At 48.0% G+C, this 21,975-nt stretch overlaps 1 protein-coding gene across 1 annotated transcript in view; it reads right to left on the bottom strand.

The window, feature by feature from the left end:
* Positions 1 to 8,507: 8,507 nt before the first annotated feature.
* The window catches only part of Jag1 (jagged canonical Notch ligand 1), a 34,817-nt gene continuing 21,349 nt past the window's right edge, over positions 8,508 to 21,975 (bottom strand). Inside the window, exons 8-26 of the mRNA XM_085696779.2 lie at positions 21,457 to 21,570; positions 20,175 to 20,288; positions 19,434 to 19,547; positions 18,889 to 18,935; positions 18,418 to 18,591; positions 17,825 to 17,975; positions 16,751 to 16,915; positions 16,207 to 16,320; positions 15,625 to 15,738; positions 15,417 to 15,530; positions 15,154 to 15,270; positions 14,656 to 14,683; positions 14,119 to 14,204; positions 12,948 to 13,061; positions 12,299 to 12,408; positions 11,974 to 12,207; positions 11,636 to 11,767; positions 11,332 to 11,482; positions 8,508 to 10,501 (exon numbers count right to left, since the gene is read on the bottom strand). Coding sequence (XP_085552905.1) covers positions 10,044 to 10,501; positions 11,332 to 11,482; positions 11,636 to 11,767; positions 11,974 to 12,207; positions 12,299 to 12,408; positions 12,948 to 13,061; positions 14,119 to 14,204; positions 14,656 to 14,683; positions 15,154 to 15,270; positions 15,417 to 15,530; positions 15,625 to 15,738; positions 16,207 to 16,320; positions 16,751 to 16,915; positions 17,825 to 17,975; positions 18,418 to 18,591; positions 18,889 to 18,935; positions 19,434 to 19,547; positions 20,175 to 20,288; positions 21,457 to 21,570 — 2,651 coding nt within the window. The 3' untranslated portion in view covers positions 8,508 to 10,043. The remainder of the gene's footprint in view (positions 10,502 to 11,331; positions 11,483 to 11,635; positions 11,768 to 11,973; positions 12,208 to 12,298; positions 12,409 to 12,947; positions 13,062 to 14,118; positions 14,205 to 14,655; positions 14,684 to 15,153; positions 15,271 to 15,416; positions 15,531 to 15,624; positions 15,739 to 16,206; positions 16,321 to 16,750; positions 16,916 to 17,824; positions 17,976 to 18,417; positions 18,592 to 18,888; positions 18,936 to 19,433; positions 19,548 to 20,174; positions 20,289 to 21,456; positions 21,571 to 21,975) is intronic.

Genomic DNA, 21,975 nt, shown 5'->3' with positions numbered 1-21,975 from the left:
TGGGGTTGGCCAGGGCTATATTTTAGTATTTTTAAAACCCCTAAAGCAGTGATTCTCATGGGATGCCGTATTAAGAACTACTTTTTCAAAATGGGGTATGTGTGCTTATGAAATCCTGGATGTTGACAGGCAGGGTTGACTGAGAAAAATAGCCCTTACAAGAGGGCTTTCTTCAAAAAAATCTAAAGTACGCCCACTTTCAGACAAATGAGTAGGAAGTCTTTAGGGACGAGGTGTCAATAATAGCTGTGCATTTTAATCAAAGGGCTGTGTTTCCTTTACTTCTGCAGCTCTTCCGTTCCGGAGTGTTAGACCCTGCCCATCATTCTCCACGTTGAGATATTGTTACCCTCATTCAGAAGATGAGTTTTCAAAGTGCCTAAATAATTGTCTGGAATTTCTACATAAACCTCTGGGGTTTGCCTTTGATCCATGATCATTAATATCATTAATAGGCCCTCTAAAAGCGCATGTGAATCTCAAGCTAGCTTTTGGCAGAGCAACGGGAGAATGAATGCTTTTAAAATATTTTGGCTCAGAAAGCGCATGTGAAATAACCCTGTGGGAAAATCAGGAGACTTTCTCATCCTGCAAAGGATTACCTAGGATGGGATACTGACCTTATATTTTAAGTTCAGTTACATTTCTTAAAACCCCCGTTCATTACCCAGCCTGATTTATATTAGAGGGCGAAGTAGCTGTGAGAGGATTCTATGATGTACAGTTCGCGTTTGTCTGTTGTTTTCTGCAGTTCCCAGAAGACGTGTGTGTGTGTGCGCGCGTGTGTGTTTTCTTTAAAGAAAAAAAAACAGCGTCTGCAGGAGATTTACTACAGCTTTTCTCTCAGAAACTAGCTGGAGACGTCTTTTCCTGGGGCTCTAAGGCGATCAAGTCCCAGAAGGTTGGTGTGTCAGGGTGAGCAGAGCGCTGACCTCCACGGGGGAGAGGTCACCTTAGCACAGAAGACTCAAAAGGGAGGAAGAGAAAGCAACTCCGCAGCAGGGATTTGACTTGCTTTAGGGCAGAAGAGCTTCTCTAAAGGGGTCCCCAGTCTCCCACGCCCTTTCGCCTGCTCTTCTGTTCCTGCTCAGCACCATGCTCAGCACACTCACCACGCCACACAGGCACAAGCACACACAGCCCGCCCTCCTGCTAAAGGTCTCACACCCTTCCTCCACCTGCCCCCAAGCAGTGTGCAGATTGGCAGCCCCTTCTCCAGAGGAGGCAGGTGATGGGTGGGCTGGATATTTTGCTAGGCCCAGTGACTCCGAAGACCTGTTGAGTTCCTCCTTCCACATGCCTGTCTGGTGAGAACACGGAGCTTTCTCTCCCAAACCCTCTGTGGGTGCCTGGGAGGGCTCAGAGCAGCTCATCCATTCTTGTCAGAGGAAGGCTGAGTTGGTAAATCAAACTTGGGCAGGGCGCTTGGTCCATATCCCAGAAGGAGGAGCCTAGAAAAAGCCTCCAAGGACGCCAGAAGCTTGTGAAACAGCAGCATGGCTTTATTTACATACTCCCCCTTAAAATACTACCCTGGTAAGCTATTCTGCTCAACGGGAGATACCCAAGGAACACAGGGAAAAGCTTCCTCCAGCGGCTCGCTAGTGAGAAGGGCTCTGGTCATCTGAAAGAATCTCTGGGACCAGGGACTCTCTGCAAAGGAGTAGGGGGCTGAGGCATGTATCTGCTGTTACGAATTCTGTTGTGAAGCTAAGAATCTCTAGTTGGAAAGGACTCAAAGCATGCTCCATCCATCTAGGGACTTTCTGCAACAAATCAGCATGCTGTCTCTTGAAGATGACATTTCTTATCAAATCTGATGTTCTCTCGAACCTCGGTTGTCCATGAAGTGGGCTCTTGTTTTGTATGTTTGTTAGGTCTAATGCCAGAGCCCTGTAATATTTTAGGCATGCCCACTGAGTTTGTGAGAACCTTTAACTGCTTCGCTAGCAGCTGAGCATGTCTGCCTAGGCCAGCTGCCCAGCACATGAGAGCCTGACAGGGGTAGGGAGAAGAAGGTTTGACATTTAGTTTGTTCTCAATCCAGGGGGTAAAGGCCAATATGTAATGTGACAGCCATGGAATGAACATAATTGCTGGGAAAAGCTCTGTAGAGGAGGAGTCATTACCAAAAAAAAAAAAAGAAAGAAAGAAAAGCGTTTCTGAAATGAAATGCCCACTCTACTGAAAACCTCTTAGAAGTGGTCAAACGTCAGGTCCTTTCATAGCAATAAGAAATCGATCCAATGCCATGTCTGAGGTCCTCCAAAACCAGGCACCTCAGTTGGGCACTGATTTTAGAGGGGAGGATGGAGAAGAGAGAGCTGTGTAGTCAAAGGCTGTATAGTCAGCAGTGTATCCGTGCAGACCGTGCAGTTGTGTGGAATTTAACAGGGCCCCAACTTGGCTTTCTTGTGTTCGCTTGTTCTTGTTTGTTTCCTACAGTCCTGTAGTTAGTTCGTTCTCATCTTGAGTGGGCTTTTCTTTCTGCTACTGGTAGCAGGCACTGAATTGATCAAGGAAAAAGCCAACCATTTGTATAATCACCACCCCACAGAGCTTCTGAATGTGAATACAGCCTGGTTTGATTCTCCCTTGCAAGAGGGCTGTAGCTTTCCATTGCTGTATAACAAATTGCTATGGATTTACTGCCTTGACAACACACAGGTCAATTACCTCATCATTTCTGACACCTTTTCGTCGGATCCTCTGCTCAGTGTAACGCTGAAATTGGGATATTAGTCACATTTTATCCCCATCTGAAGATGCAGCCAGGCAAAGGTCCACCCCTGACCTCCCCTGCATTATAACCTTCTTCCTTGCAACAGCAGCTGAAGGGTGCCCGTTATCCATCTGGCTATGCCAGGTACTTCTAGAAGCCGTTCTGAGGTCTTTGCCATGAGCCCCCCGCCACCTCATTAATGGAGAGACCTCCACTGTCTTGAAATATCTCACATGCTGAGTCCGCTGACTTCTCCTTTGGTGACCAGAGTCATTTTTCTTCTGAAAACAAAAACCGTCACTGTGGTTCTGTGACTATCCAGTGTCCCTGGGAAATGTCTATCTTTCTGTCCACCCAAGTGAGACAGTACGTTTGCGAACAACCATGACTATCGTCCAGTATTTGTTCAACAACAAGGGGCCAGGGATCCTTGGAGGCCATCACTAGCTCCTGCAGCTTGTAGCTCTTCTTTGATGTGTTCATCTAACTGAATACCTTCATCCTTTAACGGGCTCTTATCACAGCGCAGCTAAAAGCTAATAGCAGCCTATTTTCTTTTCCTATAATGGTTTCAGTATTGCATGACAAAGAATTCTGGAAATATCCAAGTTGATCCAAACCCAGAGCACAAAAACAAGGCCCTAGTGGGAGAAAAATTACAAAATCCAAAATGTGGATGGAAGCGCTCTTACTGGAATCCAGGAAGTCTGGCCCAAGAGCCCTTGCCTTTGAGCATACAGTCTGGCTTGCACACCAAGAGCGTGAAAGTAACAGTCAAATGTCGAGCCAGGCCACTGTGGAAGCAGAAGCGCGGCAGGAAATATCTTAGAACCTCGCTGGTAACTGAACTGCAGCCAGTGTTGTCCAAATGAGAACACACAGGAAGCAGGAGATGGTTGGGTGCAGATGGAGAAAGCAGGGCGTGATGAGACCTGACCCTCTTCCCATCTCACCCCTTCCTGCCCCCTTCTCCTTAACCCCAGGGGCATGTTGCCTTAGTTTTATTCAAACCTGTAGGCCATCCACATTTGCCCTATGTGACTGCCTTCTGATAGGAGTTTTCTAAAATACACTTCCAGCACCACAAAACCATAGCGAACCCATTGGGAGGATCTGAGTGTTCTAACTTGAACTTGAGGAGTTGTATTTCTCTCCACGGGACGGAGTTTATCCAGATCATTCCTTCATCGGTACCTGGTGCAGAGGGATGGTCTGGCCACACTGACATTACAAATAGGGACAGAGGGGTAAAAGATGACTCAAGGGGGGGAGATTCCAATTCTTAAGCCTGAGTGGGAGAAAGCAGGGAGTGAGTGAGAAGCATTTCAGTGAGGGAAAGCAGAGCTGCGGCTTGGCAATGGTGGAGACATGTCTGTCGCAGCCAGCTGTAGCAACCGGTGGCCCACAGGACATAGCTACCTTTGGCTTGTTCATTCCATCTGGATTTTAGTAATTTTAAATGGTCAGATGGGTTTTCTGCTATAATACAGAAGGAAGGAGCCTTCCCAATGAGGCAGGCATGCTTAGGGAACATGGGATGAGAGGTAATTGTGTAGCAACTACTCCCAGGCCACCCCAACAGGGCAGTTGCATCGGGGAGGCAGGCAGACCCAGCAGTGACACCATAGTTTTAAAACTACCTATCAAGTTCTATGTGTACGCATGCATGCATACGAGTATGTATGTGTATACGTGTAACAGAACTGTGTGTGCACACAAGCGAGGGAAGGGTGAAATCTGTGGCGACCTGCTTGTTTCCTCTCAGTACCCCTTTCCTGCAATTCATTTTCTAATTCTATGAAGCGGGACCTAAAGAGGAAGTCTGAAACTTCCCAAGAACAAAGCAACAGCCCAAAGGGCTGGGACTTCATCTACGAGTCAAAAAACACCTCGGTTCCCTGACTCGGAGATGCCACCATCAAGGTAAATGTAGCTCAAGAATGTCACAGCAGATTCTCCCTGGAGCCTCCATGAGCTTGTATTTATTTCCTGTTTAGCGCTGATCACAGTGCTTCATGGAGATCTCAGTCAAGGCTGGATCCTGACATAAACCTGGTTAAGTTCCCAGATGAAGTCCAACACCGAGCAGCCCAGGAAGGAGGGGGCTCCAAATTCTAGCCCTGGCTGTTGCTGTCTGAACAACCCCCAAACCTCCTGAGGCCTCAGTTTGCCCCTCTGGGATCCTTTGATGAGGAGGATCACGGCTTATCCTGGCATTCGGCGACTCTGTCGTGGAGGTTTTTCAACCACACATGTCACTGGGAGGATGAAGCAAAGAAGCTCCCCACCACCACCGCACCTTATGCTAATCACAGAGGGGGCAGTCAGTACGGCTGCCTGAGTAGTCATTAGAAGAGCAGCTGCAAACCTGTGCCTCCCCGGGAACCACCACCAGGAGCCACACACATCCTGCCAGGACAAGATGGCTTTAAAGCTGCAACTTCCACGTTGCCGCTACCTGCTTTTGCTCTGTGGATAAAGAATTCAACCTTTCGTACTCTAGGGTGGGTGTTTTCAGAGGGATGGGCTGGGGAGGCTACGGGCAGACTTTCATTCAAGCTTCTGACTGGGTTTAAGAGCCTCTACTCTAAGATAATTTCCCTGACTTGCATATCACAGGTTAATACTGGACCCGTGCATAATGATACATAATTTGAGACTTGTAAAAGCTGCTTTGGACTTGAAAGAAACACACTCTCTGCCAGAAAGGTTGTACCTGGCATGCAAGAGCAAGTAGTGCCGGTAGACTGTGTGTCCAAAGCAAGGGAGCCACACCCTTTTGACATGGTCTCAGAGGATGCCATGCAGGTGCGGGGTCCCTTGTTAGGTTGCCTTGCCAGGCAACCACACAGCCATAGTCCTGCAAGCACCCACCTCCAACCCTGCTTGCCCATATCATGCCCACTGAAAAACAATTGCTCACCAAGAAAAATTTCATTGCTTTTAGTACGTCCAGAATCACTGCATGGAGTTGAAGTGATGCAACAAGATTGTCCTAATGACTTCTAAACTTTGTTTTTAAGGCTTCTGGGACGAGAACCTCAAAGAACTGCCTCCAGGGGCCTCATTCTACCTTGGATAACCGAGCCATTTGTTGGCATTGTTAGAGACTGACATAGTCTGAGCCAGGATGTTTAGCTGCTTGTGCAGTGAGGGGAAAAAAAAATGTTAAGAAAAATAATTGTTGTTTTTGCAAACTATCTATTTAAAAACTGAACCTCAGGAAGCAGATTTGTGTTCCAATGCTTGGATGAATCAGAGCTTACAAAGTATAAATACACATTAGCAGGGAGAAGGCTTCCCATAACCCATGTGCTTATGTCTTCCCAGCCCGGGAACCTCTGAACTCCTGTTTCTCATTCCCAGTGGAGGCAAGAAAGCAACCCACAGTCAAAACGGAAGTGGTGGGGCTTCATTCAGCTCAAGTCCAAACCCCGATGGGCCTCTAGGACAGTTGTTTTGTTTCTTTAGAAGCAGCTGATATTTAGCAGCTTACTTTGTTCACTTTGAGGCAAGCAGGTATACCATTTAAAAAGGTGGGGACCGTCCATCTGCTTTCCTTGGCTCCTTTCTACCAAAAAAATATTACTAAATAAGTTAACTTTGACTCACTGACCCCTCAGATCAGCTAATAAAGATGAATCACATAGCCCACAGCTTGCTTCAGGGGCAGTGTAATCGTTTTACTTAAAAATGATGTCAGGTGGTAATTTAGCAACAAACTGGCTTCCAGGCTATTTAATTCCATTTAACAAGGAGGGAAAACATTGTAATTAATGAAGAGCATATACTTTAGTACTTCAGTGGAGCTCTTCTCAAATTTTACTGTGTGCCAGCAAAAGGGGGAAGGGACAGAGGTGAAAGCCTGTTGCAAATGTAGACTCTCAGATCCTACTTGGGTGAGTTCTGATCCTACAGGGTCTTGGGCTAGGCCTGGACTTCTTCATGGAAGAAAGTGAGAAGCATGCAGCTCACTTGCATTTAGTTAAAGTGTTCCTCCTCTGCAAGCTGTTTAAAATCTGGGGACAGCGTCTCAGGTAAAAGCACCAGCCTGAGGGTAATTCCCTTCTGGTGTCTCATGGTGTATTCTAACTTTCGGGTTCTAGCCCGAAATGTTTTCCTCCCAAAGCTTCTTGCAGGAGGGCTGAGAACATCTCTGGGAGGACTGAAGCCGAGTCCTCTTTTCTCCTCCCTGACCCCAGCATAACCGGGCCTCCTTCGCTTCCTTCTCTCTCCACAATCCTGGCTCTGAGCCGTGCCCACAGGAGTCTGACCTATGCCCTCCCACTCCTCAGTGTCGGGACCAAAGGCTCGTCAAGACAACACCCATGAATCTCAAGATCACTTCCCTCCTGGAATGAAGAACTGCAGAAGCTCATTAATTTTTTTTTCTTGGCACAGAACTACTTGGCAGCTATCCAAGGAATTCTAGAGTCCTGCAGAATCCAAGTTTACAAACCACCAGAACAAGGTATTACTTCAGAATGCTATTTGAATCTGGTGCTGCTTAACAAGATTGTCTCCTGGCTTTTAGGGTCCCTACTTCTCCCTTTCTGACCCCACCTTGCAGAAACTACCTGTCTATTCGCAGAGATTAATGACAAAGTATTGCTCCACCAAGGCAAGATGTCATGGGCATCTAAACTCATCACTGTCTGGGTCCTTCTGAAGTACCTCAATGAGGTACCCAAACAAAACATGGCTGGGCGCTCTTAGGGCTGTCAGAGACATTGAATCCTTTAATGGTTTCTGTTCATGCCCAGAGGTTTTGGGGATGCTTAAAGTCCCTAAAATGAGTTGCCCACCTGAGAATAATCCCTAGACTGGTAAATAAAGAGAGAAAACTTCCAGGAGACAAAACAGAGCATGCCTCTTCAACATTGGTTGACCCCGTTTGTGTTAGACCATTAAGTTCAGGGGGCCATGAACAAGTCCGAATGCTAGGTGCGAGGGAGCATTCTGCGAAAGGTAAGCTGTGACCTCCTAACCGGAAGCAGGGAATTCCTAGTGACTCTGCATAGCTCCTGGAATGTGTCCATGAACTTTCCCAACTTATCCCTAGCAAGAGGAACCAGAGGCCAGCCGCCTGAATCCCGCAGTGTGGGAAAAAGACAAGGCCCCTGGAGCCACCGGAAGCCGCTGTTCTTGCCCTTTGCAGATATAGAGGGCAGTAGGATCTTGTAAGCACTCAGGAAGTCAGATACCAGCACCTACGGTCTGCATGGTGAAGCAACCCAACACATTCTCTGGGTCAAGGTGGTCACTAGACAGGCCCTAACATCAGACTAGCCACTGTGTGGCAAAGAGAACCTCCAGGGATAGGCCTACATGCAAGCCATAGGCTATGGTGTATCTATAATGATAGCAAGGTGTCACTAACCATCCAATCCAAACAGCTAGGAGGGAAATGGGAGAGCACTAGACTCCCTCTTCACCCCGACGCCAATCCCAAACTGCTGAAAACCCTGTCGGTGCTGCCAGGGCAGTGGACATTCCCTGTCCGTGCTCCCAAACAATTCACCTCCACACTGCAAGCCATTAATCCAGTGGTATTTATTCAAGCAGTATCCACACTTGTCAGATAACAAGGGAATCGGGGGGCCCCCACAGCTCCCGCCCTCACAGCAGCCCCAAGAGAACCCAGATAAACTTTGCTCTTTGAAAGGCTTCAAAAAGTGCATCACCCTGGCCCCTTTCAGATGCTCCATTGGACCGAATGACCAGCACCACATGGTGGGATGGGAAAGCCAGCAAGAACTACAGAAGCTCAGAAGAGGCCACACTGTTCCATGTTTTCATACAAAAAATTTAATAAATATTACTTTTTTTCAAAATTTATTGCCAGGAACAACACATCAAAGATGCATTTTTATGTTCATATAACACTAACAGGACAATACAAAGTATCTTCCCGCTCTCAACGGTGAACCGAGATTACTCTGTTTGATAAGCCTTTTTGATCTTGAACTTGGTAACAGCACTTTGATTCCCTCACTTAAGGCAGGCAGTGTACTCTAGGGCAAATCTAAACAGTGATCTAACTGGACATTTTATGGTTCAAGTATTCATCTAGCTTATTAGAATACTCCCTAAATGCAGTAGACAACAACAACGACGAAATCAAAGCAACAAGTGGTCCAGCGTTACATACGAATGGTGAAAAAGAATCAGAATTTACAAAGGAAGACCGGTGCACTTCCAACGTCACACAATTAATCTGATTATTTTTAATGGGATTCAACCACTCACATTCTGGCTATAGTAAGTCATAGCTCAGTGTGCTCCCTTAAACTGCTCCGGAGCAGATCGACTGCCTGGCTCTTTTCAAGTCTAAAGCAGGAAAAAAGGAAGGAAAAAAAAAGAACCTGTTCTAGACTAATTCTCAGTCTGCCTCAGTCATCCTTAAAATGCCTTAAAGCAATGCAATAAAGGAAGGGATGGAACACCTGACGTCAGAAAAAAAATTCCATTAGTACTCCCAGGTGAAGAAGCCTATCTTATCCTTGCAAGAGAAACTATTTCCAAACACCTAATTCTGGTTTACAGGCAACATGGAATGAGAAAAGTTCACCGGAAAAAAAAAAAAAACTCATATGCTTACAACACTATCCAAAACCTTCAGTTTCTAAACACATTACGTATAAATAAAAAGGAATGATGTTTTAAGGCTCTTGATTATTAAGTTAATAAATCAAATATACACAGTGATTAATAAAAAAAAGAATTATTTACATAGCTATACAAAAATTCTACTTTTGACACATTTTTCCTCTTTAAATTCTTCATTTTTACCAGCAACTGCTGACATCAAGGCCCCCCTCCCCCAACAACAAAAATACAATAAAAAAAATAAATAATAAAGTCATTTGTGATAGTTGCTGTGGTTCTGAGCTGCAAAAGGCACTTTCAAATACAGAACTACTTGTACGTCATCATAAAACCAATATACAAAAACAACTCAAGAGTCAATAAATATAAATAAAACTATGATCCTAAGGCTGCCTCACCATTAGGACCGCTGGCACAAGTGGAAGCTCCTGGCCTAGGGCTGGGCAGCTCCCGGGAGCCCCGATGTGTCGGCTGCAGGGGAATGTGCACCCAGGCACATTCACTAGTTTTTGCATAGCTGTGAGCGCTGCACTCGATTGCCCAGCCAACCACAGAAACTACCGGTGCCAGTGGAAGCCAGCTCGTCGAAACTTAAATTAACACAGGGTTCTAAGTCAACAGCCTCAGACTGGAATACGACAACAGTTTAGAGAAAAACCTACAAGCCCCAGGGTGTCCTCAGACTCTACCTACGGTGGCAGCCCACTGTCTGCTATACGATGTACTCCATCCGGTTCAAGCTCTGGGCACTTTCCAAGTCTCTGTTGTCCTGTTTGTTTGTCCAGTGCGGGTGTTTTGTCGGTGTGCCGCTGGGGGCCTTTTCCTCTCTGTCTACCAACGTGTACACGGGCTGTTTGGCAAACCGGACTTTCTGCTGGTGTTTATCCATGTCGTCCTCCTCCACTTCGGAGTTGTGTGTCCTTATCTTTGACATTTTGGAGTTCTTGTTCTCATAATCCTTAATGGGGACTGTGTTGGCTCCGTGTTTCTCAATGGGGTTTTTGATCTGGTTCAGCTGCTCCCGCACATTGTTGGTGGTGTTGTCCTCGGAGGCAGAGTGAGTGTGGCTGTTGGGCTTCCGCCGCTTCCGAACACACCAGTAAAAGGCCGTCACCAAGCAACAGACCCAAGCCACTGTTAAGACAGAGCTCAGCAGAGGAACCAGGAAATCTGAAAGATAGGCCACAGACCAATTCATTGAACTCTCAGCCCAGGAACAGAATGCCAATGGTGGTTCTCCTGTATTCGGTCCCTAAGAGGGGCATTGTGGGGACAAGTCCCTTTTCACAACGGCTGCTACAGTTGGTCACTTCATAGCCTGATAAGCTCTGGCTGAGAACTGGCCCTTTAAGATACTTGTCTCCAGAGGCACCAGCTAGATAGAGGAGTACTCCTGTGATCTCCCCCAACTCCACACGACAGGGATAGTTTCTGGTCCCAGGGAGTCTGGCTACTTTGGTGGCTTAGGACCAGGGCTGATTTCAGAATTCACAGAAACCCAAATGCAAGTGTGAACAATGCAAATTCCCCAGAGTCAGAAGAACGGTGATGCTCCAGAGCATCAAAAGGTGAATTTGAATATTCTGACAGGCCTTCAAGCCATCCACCCAGTGAGTGCCTCTCAGCGCTCAGGACAAGCTATACTAGGATAAAAATGCCAAAGCTGCCTTTGTACAGCATCAGGGCAGGTACCACTCTGCCCCAGGGCTGTGCAGTGGATTTAGATCACACCTCTTACTGGGGAGCTTGCCAACAAGACAGTTCACACAGCATGCTAGTAGGCTAGAAGGGTCAGGTATACCTCTCTGCCGTCATCAGCCAAGACCAAGATAGGTTTTGTGACCTCGGGCAAGTAGAATGATCTGAGTCTCTCAGTAGAGGGGCTTCTAAGATGCACGAGGCGGTTGTCAGAGCATTCCCAGCTGACGGCTTTCCTGGATGGTGCGGTCCCCTCAACTTCCCAGCCACCAGGAAAGGATGGATTCCAAATGGGCACCCACCTGTTCTGTTTTTCATAGGTCGCCTCTGAACTCTGACTTCTGCAACAGCAGCGAAGAAGGAGCTGTTTCCTTCACGTTTACTAACGAGTTCTATTATTTTATCAGTTATTTCCTTGATAGGGTTCCCGTCATCCCGGATGTCTTCCGCAGACTAGAAAAAAATGAATTATCAGATGGTAGTCACCATTCAAAATAAGACGACAGCAAGGCTACCTAATGCTTTCGATGGAATTGCTGTTAGATATTGCCTAACTTAACTCCCTTATAATCATATAATTAGCAAGTGAAATGGTCTTATACTCACAATGGCCACATGTATTTCATTGTTTGCTGACAGGGAAGGCTCACAGGCTATGTAGATCGAATATTCAGCAGAAACATTCTTTAGAATATTCAAATTCCTCAATTCGCTGCAAATGTGCTCGGTGGTAAGGCCCTACAATGATTAAAACAAACAAGCATTAACACACATGTAAACAAGGGAAGAAAAAAAAAGGTTCCCGGTCTCATCAACTGCTAGATTCGAGCTTCACTTTGTTCTAAGAGACAACTTTTGGCTATAGAGAAGTGTATGACCCCTCATTTGCCATACTACATTTAACAAGCAGACACACTCCCATTCTCATTCAAGAAGTTACGTACTGGAGACATCATCTCTTTGTTGAAAGTGAAAGTGATGTTTGCACAATTATCCTGGTAATAGGAGTCAGACGTGCACTTGGTCTTCACGGGCTGGAGACTGGAGGATCGACACTCGCCCACACCAGTGCAGGGGTGTACGAAGCACTGGTCATCGAGGACCGGAATGCAGCTCTGCCCACTGGGGCATTCACTGTGCCCTTTGTGAAGCCGGCAAGGTCTAGGGCCACACCAGACCTGTGGAGGAGAAAACAGGAGCTGGCGGCTTAGCAGGAACGGCTACCTGTGATTAACGCTGGGGAAGCGCGGCACACTTGCATCGCCCTACCTTGGAGCAGGCAACCCGGCCGTTCAGGCACCGGCAGGCGTTACAGTCTTCGTCCCATTGGGCCCCGTCAAGTATCACTCTCCCCATGGTGACGCAAGATCTCCCTGAAACTGAGGGGTGGAGACGCTGAAGTAGGAGTTTCCTTGGCCACGGACGGAAGCACGGTCCTGAATTATTTACCCCCCTCCCTGTTAAGACATGGTTACACCCAGGTCCTTGGCCTCGTGGCGACAGCTCCTCCTACAATGTCAGGCACGTGCATCGGCCACCCCAACCCACTGCTTGGTTTGGGATATGACCTGAGAGACCCTCTAACGGGACCTTCGCAGTTGAGCTGGCCCCCATGTGCCTGCCATCTATGATAAAAAAAAAATACATGCCTCAAAGACAGCCGATGATCAGCCAGCCAGAGCTGGACCCGGAATCGTTACTCGGCTCACCCAGCACACTACATTCCACGAAAATAGATACTGCAAGCCACTGGGTTTTAAGGATTTAAGGAACTTGTAACACAGTGATTTTGTGGCACCAGAAATCAATAGCTACCTTCCTACTGTTCCCTTCCTCCTTATGGTGAAGAGTGAAATGGTGGCTGCAGTGTCCACTCGACCTAGACGATGCACAGGTACCCAGACACTGGCACACCTACCTTCGTGGCACTTGGCACCACTGTGTCCTGGGGGGCAGATGCACTGGTAGCCGTTGATCTCGTCCACACAGGTGGCCCCGAAGGCACAAGGTGAAGACTGGCATTCATTGATGTCTAGGAGAAATAGGTTCAAGTTTAGGCTTTAATAGAATTTTTTCCACAAACATCGACAAGGATTCAAACCCTTAAGTACAAGCTCGGTGAATTTCCAAGCTTGCTGTATACAACAAACATATCACTAATCACACATGAAGCCTCTATTAGCCACTGACTCCCAAAGGCCACCACTGTCCTGCCGTCTAAAGCCGAGAACCTTTGGAGGGGCAGCATTTCCCCTTAGGTTCTCTCTCCTCTGACAGTACACTTTACAGCACGGCTGACAATCGCTCCCTGAAAATGGGTCAGAGTGAAAAGTTTAGCTCCATTCGACCATAATGTCTGTCCCAGTGACTGGAGTCTGGCAGCACCCTGTAGCTAGGCGCAGAAAGTGGGTAAGAGCAAGGAAGTGGAGCCCCAGTATAATAAAAGTTCACTTACAGAAGCAGGTGGGACTGACGTGGCCCCCAGACCATCCTTTGCCTGACTTAGAAGGCAAAGCAGATACAGCCTATCCATCTAGTGCTGAAGTTCAGCCCATCTCAGACAGTAAGACTGCAACTATCACTATAATTTCAAAGAATTGAAGAAAAGAACAGAAAAAGTATTCTGCACTTGTGTGTGTGTGTGTGCGCGTGTGCATCTGGGGGGGTGTTTTTAAAGTAGAAAAAACTCAGAAATCAGTTTTTCTCCCACTTTTTGATTCTAATCATTTCTCTGGGGCTTAGTCAAACCCGCTACAGAAAAGTCTTTAGAAGCCAGAGACCCAGCTGCCGGCGTAGACAATGGCTTGGCCATAGTTTCATGCTAATCACGAGGGAAGTATACACTTTCCTCAGGGCCCCGCATAGCTTAGCTGTCAAATTCTATGGCTGGCACACTCCCTGAGAACAAGGAAGGCTGTGCCACCCAGAGAATGACCAAGGAGGATATCAGCCAGGGGCATTTAAATCCAAGTTGAAGGAAAGAGATTAATTGGAACTATGCTCTTAATGGTCCTTAAAGATGAAAGATTTGAACGCCGAGGCGGACAGACAAGTAAAGCCATGGGAAAGTGAGATACAGTGGTACTTACTTATCCTGCAGTCTGGCCCAGCAAAACCCGGGGCACATTCACACCGATACCAGTTGTCTCCGTCCACACAGGTTCCGCTGTTGTAACTAAGAAATCAAAGGTAACCTTAGTTACCAACATCCAGGTCTACAACCCACCCATCACACGAAGCCCTGCCTGCCAGAACATCAGCTCTCACCCCAGACCATATCTGCTGCTGACTGAGGAGCTTACAAAATACTGATGCCTGGGTACCACCCCCTGAGAATCTAATTTCCTAGGTCTCGGTTGCAGCCCAGGCACTGGGACTTTTAAAAGCTCCCCAGCTAATTCTCGTGTGCAGTCCAAGGTTGAGAATCATTGCTCTAAATGAAGACACAACCTGGATAATTAAAGTGTGGTCCACAGAGCATCAGGCCAGGGTCACCTGGGAGCTTGTTAGAAACACACAGCCCCACCACAGACCTCCTGAATCAGAACCTACATTTTCACCTCCATCCCTGGAGATTCCCATGCACCTTACGGCCAAGTACCAGCTGAAAAGGTTGCCACACTTACCAAGGATGAGGGCTGCAGTCATTGGTATCTGCAAAGGGGGGGAAAAAAAGACTTAACTTTGGGGGTCTCTGTACCAACACCATTGACTTATTTCCTCAACACCCAAATGATACCATCACACTTAACACCAGTCAGATATGTTGAAAACCTATTCTAAATTGGAAGCAGGCCTGGACCATACTCGGTTTCATTTGCCGTGGGACACATGTACACAGGAAGAGGCCCTGGTAGAGAAAGGGGGCAGGGGTGGGAATGGAAGGAGGCAGGCTGCTGGTCTGACCGGAGCTGGGAACAGAGAAACCATCTGTCCCCACTTATCTCATGGGTGACTTTCTCATGGCCAGGTCAGGGCTGTATCCCATCAAAATCATTAGCAAGGACCCAGGTGACACAGAAGCAGGCATCAAACAGCAGTGGCTCTGGTTTCAATTCCAAGTCCCCATGAGCGTCAAGGATAGCCTGCAGTGGCCCAGGAAGAATTCAAGGGAGGCCACTCACTCTGAGTACAAATTGGCCCCTCCCAGCCTTCTTTGCAGACACAGGTGAAGGAGTCGCCGTTGACCACACAGGTGCCTCCATTGTGACACGGGCTTGGCAGGCAGCTACTGTTCCTGGCTATAAGACAAGAGAAGGTTAAGGCCACCCTTGCTGAGGATCCCAGGTGGTCTGAGGGGTCAAGAACCAGACCCACAGAAATGATCCTTGAGTCCCACAGACGACAGCCACGCCCACAGCAGATCCCACCTAAGGCAGAAGGTTACCTATGTTGCAGGTTGTTCCTTCCCAGCCGCCAGGGCACATGCACTTAAACGCATCCCCTTCATCAGAGCAGGTACCACCATTGTTGCACGTGGCCTCGTCACACTGGCTGTCACCTGAAGAAAGACGACCTCGGGTCATGAGGGTCTCTGCTGGAGAGCTCCCCTCCCCGCAGAAGACAGACGGGAGGACCCTGGCAGCAACACTCACGTGAATGGCAAGTCTTGCCTTTCCATCCATTTTTGCAGTCACAGTAAAAGTCATTGACCAGGTCTCGACACGTACCCCCATTGTGGCAGGGGTTCTGGCTGCAGTCATTTATGTCTAGAACCAAGGAGACACACAGCTGCAGGCGATTCCGAGTGCATTCGTGATAATAAGGGTACCTTTCCTATGGTGAGATCCAACCCTAACTTTCTATAGTGCCTGCAAGAACAAGTGGGTTGTCCTGGGACTTTCAATATAATCACCATTTTCGAGAAGTTCCCAGCCAGGAAGAATGAATACAAGTTAGGACGATAGGATCCACTCTTCCGGAATGCCGATGGCAAATTCAAGTCCAGATGGACAAAAATTACAATCACATCAGAGAGGTTCCTTCCGGGCCCGTGTTCTAACTACCAATCTCTTTCCATCATTCCCCAGCAGCAGCTCCTCCCCACTGATACCCAGCAGCCTTAATCCAAGGCAATACGTGCAATGAGGTCATCACAGTCTTGGAAGACCACCGCAAAGAAAGGCTTCCGTCTCACCCACCCTCATCCCTCACCCCCAAAGCAGCAGCAGACTCACTGGTCTCGCAGTAGGCCCCCTCCCAGCCGTCGCTGCAGATACACTTGTAGGAGTTCACGCCGTCTATGCAAGTGCCGCCGTTTGCACAGGGGTTGCTCTCGCAGTCATTGATATCTGTGAAAGGAAGTGCAGGGGAAAGCGTGGGGCCAAAGGGCACAGCATGAGGTCACCAAGCACTACCTAGTGGCCTCCCCAGCTGCCTCCTGAAAATGCACCTGGAACCACCACCCCCCTTTCTAGGCAGACACTTCTGAAGGGGGCCTCCCTTTTTTAAGAGCCTCACACATTGGCTTATTTGGTAGGCCCGGGCAAGAAACTTCTGCAGAAAAGAAGGACTACTCAGATAAGATTCCAGGACATCACAAAGTCATCTTGGGAAGCCTCAAGAGGCTGTTGGTGGTTTTACCAATTGACTACCTCCATATGGGACCTAAGTAAACCTCTCCTGGTCTCCTCCACCTTCACTGCTGACTAAAGCGATTCAAACACAAGGACTCCCCGAGCTGGGTACCCACTGGGCTCCCGATTCCCGGTGGACTCTTACTTTCATGGCAGTAGGTGCCGGTGAAGCCTTTGTTACAGTCACAGGTGAATTTGCCGCCCGACTGGCTCTTGCACTTCCCATGGGGACCACAGACGTTGGAAGAGATATACCGCACCCCTTCAGGCGTATCGTTGGAGGCCATGGCCACAGTGCAGCTGTCAATCACTGAAGACAGGCTTGGGATCAGACTCCAGCCACACTCCCACAGACAGCATTTCTAAGCAGAGAACTTAGAAAACCCACGCCTGCCTGATTGGAGAGGGCCACCCTTGGGCTAATGAGTTAAGACACCCAGAGGAGCTCGGGGACCAAAACCCAACACTGTTCCTATGACAGGTAAAAATTAGGACTTCCAGGCGGTCAGAATGTTTTTTAAAGTTACTTTTAATTGCACCTTAACATCTAATTTATTAAATGTTGTCAAAGAAGAAAGAACACCTCCATACTTTTTCCTCTTTCTTTTCCTTTTTTAAATTCTTATTTAATTATTTATTTATTTGGGTGTTCGAAGCATGGTTCCTCTGTGTGACCCTGCCTGTCCTCCTTTTAGTGCTGGGACTAAAAGCCACTGCCTGGCTCGCCTTCTCAATCTGAAGCAAAGCTAAAATGCAAACCCGTTCAAGTTTAAAGTTATATTTCCCCATATAGTAGCCATAGGCCAGCGCGCTTATTTTTAAATGAAACACACACACACACACACACACACACACACACACACAAGTGTCAAGCAGTCAAGCCCGAGTGACATTCTAAATGCCATGGCTACTGTAACTTCCACTACAGAGCACGCCACTCACAGGGCTTCTCCGATCAATTCTTTTGGTCACAAACTCGGCCCCCTCTGAACTGGAATGATCAATGAATTTCGCACCCTCCCCCTTGGGCTACTCATATACGTGGCTCTCCCAGCCGGCAGCCTGACAGATGAGCCCCATATGTTCTCCATTGCCCTAAGTGGCCAGATAAAGTCGTTCCCCATCTGCAAGCCTTCCTCCTCGTCATTTACCACGTATAAGGGGAGGCGGCGGGAGATGCCCTCGAGACAGACAGGTCCGGGGGGGGAGGGGGGAATACCTTCACAGGGGGTTGTGCGGCAGTGGTCTTTCAGGTGTGAACAATTCTTGCCCTCATAGTCCTCAGGGCACTTGCAGAAATAGTCACTGGCACGGTTGTAGCACTGGGCACCGTTCTGGCAAGGGTTGGGCTCGCAATAATCGATGTCCAGCTGTCAAGTGGCAGAGTAAGAAGGAAAAGAGCAAAGTAAAACACAGGCGTCACCACCGCTTCTCTAGGCGGGAGACACCTGACCCCTCCCCAACCACTTCTACAAGGAGACGCCCTGTACACAACATACCCCCAGAACCCGTACACCCACAGAACCACATCCCGGGAAATCACTAAATCACAGGGCAGAGGTACAGAGCAGAAACGGAGCTAGGGAATGAAACTCAAAGTCAAGCAAACAGGCCACGGCAATCAAGAAGAAACTCCTTCATCCACCAACACCCGCTTCTATCAGCATTTGTCTAACAGAAATTCCCTAGTCATCAGGGTGCTAGTAGGGTAGAGGAGGGGCAAGGAGGAAAGGGAGGGTGGGCGAGGGCCGGTGGCAGAGCAAAGGTTTCAGTGTTAAAGCTTGGTGATCTGAAGGGTTTGCCTCGACTCACCTGACAGAGGCTTCCAGAGAAACCAGTGGGGCACAGACACTGGAATCTGTTGATTTCATTCTGACAGTGACCCCCATTCAAGCAGGGGTTGCTAGCACATTCATCGATGTCTCTTTCACAGTGATCGCCTGCATAGCCAGGTGGACAGATACAGCGATAACCATTAACCAAGTCCTGGAAAAGGAGAAGGAGGGGGAGAAACACATGCAGATGTTTCTATGTGTTCACAAACACGGAACGTCAGTGGTTTTAACATGGCTGCTGCAGTTCTGGCCATTCGCTGACATGGCCACATGTTAAGCTTTGGCATGGACCCACAGTTCTGAACACATGCCTTTAAATGGCTCTAGGGAGGCTAGGGTTGTTGAGGGACTCAGCTTTTCACCTACATTTTTAATCCCATGGGAACCAGACTCGTCTAGCATCACATAAATCTTAAGACTGTTTCCATTTAAGCAATGATCTACATACCCGACAGGAGGCGTCATTCTGACACTGGCCAAGGCAGTCATTGATATCTGAGAAAAACAAACAAATCATTGCGTTAAAGAGGCCCATAGCACTCAGCTGGGATTACCTGAAAAGTCCAGGGCTGATAAAAGTTTCAATCAGATTTTCCCCGTGCTTCCGGTGAGATAAAGTTATTACAGTGGGTGGGGGACCCTCCCTAATCCTCCAGGACAAGGGAGTAAAACCTCACCTCATTGTTTCAATCACCTTATCAGAATATACCCAATTTTAGCAGCTAACGAGCCTGATAAATTGTTATGTTTTCCTTGCTGCGCTAGCCCAGCCACTCCCTCTCCAAAAACATTCCCCTCCCGCTATAATATAAGGTTTTCCTCCTATTCAGCCCGAGAGTGCCTAAACAGCTCCTACGAAGCAGTGGGTTCTATCCCTAGCACCACAAAGCAAGAGAAAGAGAAGTTTCAGAACTGCAGGAGGGGGATGAATAGCTAAGAGGCACCATCACCGAGTTTCACAAAAACAACAACAACCCAGACCAAGTCACTCACTTATGTCACAATTCTGACCCATCCAGCCAGGGAGGCAATCGCAGTAGTAGCTGGCAATCAGATTCTTACAGGACCTGGCATTTACACAAGGTTTGGCCTCGCATTCATTTGCATCTGAAAAGCAAGGATGAGCAGTGACAAATGGGGGATTTGTCCCCCCTCTCGCCCCCCCTCAACCCATTAAAAAGCAGCACCCTAGAGTCGGTGTGAAATACGAGACATTTTAACAAGCTGGCTAAATAAGCAATAGTAGGTGTCCTCTATCTGGAGCGTGGTCGGAGCCCTCTCCCTAGCCTTTATCCAATAAGGGATGCTAATTGATAACTTTCCTTTGGGCTCCCAACAGAATGACAGAAAGTCACCAGGCAGCTCTCTGCAAAACCCAGGGCAGCCCAGTTGCTGGGATTTAAATGTGGCACAAAGAATGCAGACAGCTCATTCCTCATGAGGTCATCCCTGTTTGGAACCCAGCTGCACACTTCTTGGAGAGGCGATTGACATGGTTCAAGGAATCCTAGGACTTTCCCACAGGACCTAAAAGTGCTAGGCCATTTGCATGTAAGTTTATTTCTCCCAAAGCCCATTAGACCCTGATAATAAATTACTTAGTATGATGGCGCGCGCGCGTGCACACACACGCACACACGCGCGCGCACTGCTGGCCACACGCTCATCTTTCCTCACAGCTCTAATGAGCAGAGCCAACCTTGGCAGAGAATTTATGGTCACAAGTTTTCTTACCTAACTGACATGTCTTGCCAGTCCACTGGGGCGGGCACACACACTTGAATCCATTCACCAGATCCTGGCAGGTGCCCCCATGGGAACAGTTATTTGGAGAACAGTCATCAATGTCTGTCCAATGAGAACAAGAGAGGCCCAGCAGTTTAATTTCATTTGACCCACTTGGCAATTAGATAATGCAGTGGCACCCTCCAGAAGAGGAGCCCTCACCTAAGAACGGGACGCCTGCTACAAGACACGGCCAAGGAGAACCACAAGGAAGGGAGGTGACGAAAAGGCCCAAGCCTTGATTTTAGCTTTAAATCCCTTACTGCCCTAGTTCAGTTAATCCGTCTCTAAGCAGCGAGACGAAGAATAGATAGTTGGAGACATACAGAGCATCAACTTAGTGGTGACAAGGGGCATTCACATCTGCTTAATCTTTACTTTTAAAAACACCTTTTCCTTCATGGCTCAGAGATGGAAAAGAGGAGGCACAGAAAAGTCACTTTTTATACACAGACAACATCCCTATGATTGGCTTACAAGTTTCCCCAAAAGTCACATGCACTGAGGCTGCAAAAGCCCCCTCCAGAGATCTCATTCCTTTATAATGTGTGCCACACTCGATTTACAAATTGGCTCACCAAGACTGCAGGGCAACCCTCGCAAATGGGAACTGCTTACTACTGCCCCCGTTAAAGGTGGCTCAGGGAAGGTTGAAACGACTGCTAGGGTCCTAGAAGTCACGGCAAGGGCAGAGGTACCCACTACCTTCAGAACCCACACCCTTCACCACACCACATACTGCTCCCTAAGGTGCCAAGGACCGTGGTTTTCAGGCTTGACTGAACCTCAAAACTCCAGGAACTCATAAAGACCAAAGACTGCTTAATTCTGGTATTGTGCGTGACCAGAGCTCTTCAGTGAAAAGCACCCCAATAATCTGGTCAAGCCTCACAGCCAAACTGCAACACAACTCCTTCTCTTGGATCCCTATGATCATATTCAATGGCTGGTCTCACTTCTTGTCCCACAGGATTGGGGGAGACAAGTTGAAAACTCGCATGCAAAGGAATCTGATTCTATCCATCATGGGCACATCACTAACCACCTTAATGGGTAGAAAGGGGATCCTGGAAATTGCCCAACTGCTATGAGACCACCCAAACTGTTGAAGGTACCCACCCCTCTCCCACCAATGTAGACATATTGTTAATGCACACATTGGACCAGCCCAGGTCTCTCCCATCAACTTCTCTTCAGAACAGACCCATGACAAAACCTGGCACTAACTTACTTGTGGAACACGTGGGTCCAGTCCAGCCTGGAGAACACTCACACTCGAAGCCCAGGGAGGTCTCCTTGCAGCTGCCTCTGTTGTGGCAGGGATCCGAGAGGCAAGCGTGCTCGGCTGTGGAAAGGAGACAGGTCAACAAGGGAGGAGAGCATGTGGGGCCCCTAGTCCTTCCCTTCCCTCCACCATCCAGTCTCCTGCCTGGGCGACTATGCTAAGCAGATTACAACAGCAACAAGAGCAAGTTAGGGACGCTGCTCCACTGTGGTGTGACTAGAGTAGACACTTTCCAACGAAGCTGTTTCAAGTCTCATTTTCAATATCTGCTGGAGCAGAGAGGTTCACTTAAAAACCCTGCAACCTCCCTTGTCCACACCACCTTAAAGCATTAGGGATTCGGAGACAGTTCATAGGCTTACAGGAGGGCTGGATCACAGGCGCTGTGTGATCTTTTTTACAGGTGTGTTAAGTGTATGGATTTTTCTTTGGGTATCTTCAATTTGTCATGTTTCTTCATGAATA

Source organism: Myodes glareolus, chromosome 10 (assembly GCF_982192425.1).
Source record: "Myodes glareolus chromosome 10, mMyoGla1.1, whole genome shotgun sequence".
NCBI lineage: Eukaryota > Metazoa > Chordata > Mammalia > Rodentia > Cricetidae > Myodes > Myodes glareolus.
Note: the sequence above shows the minus strand (reverse complement) of the source record. Positions and strands in the feature narration are given on the sequence as shown.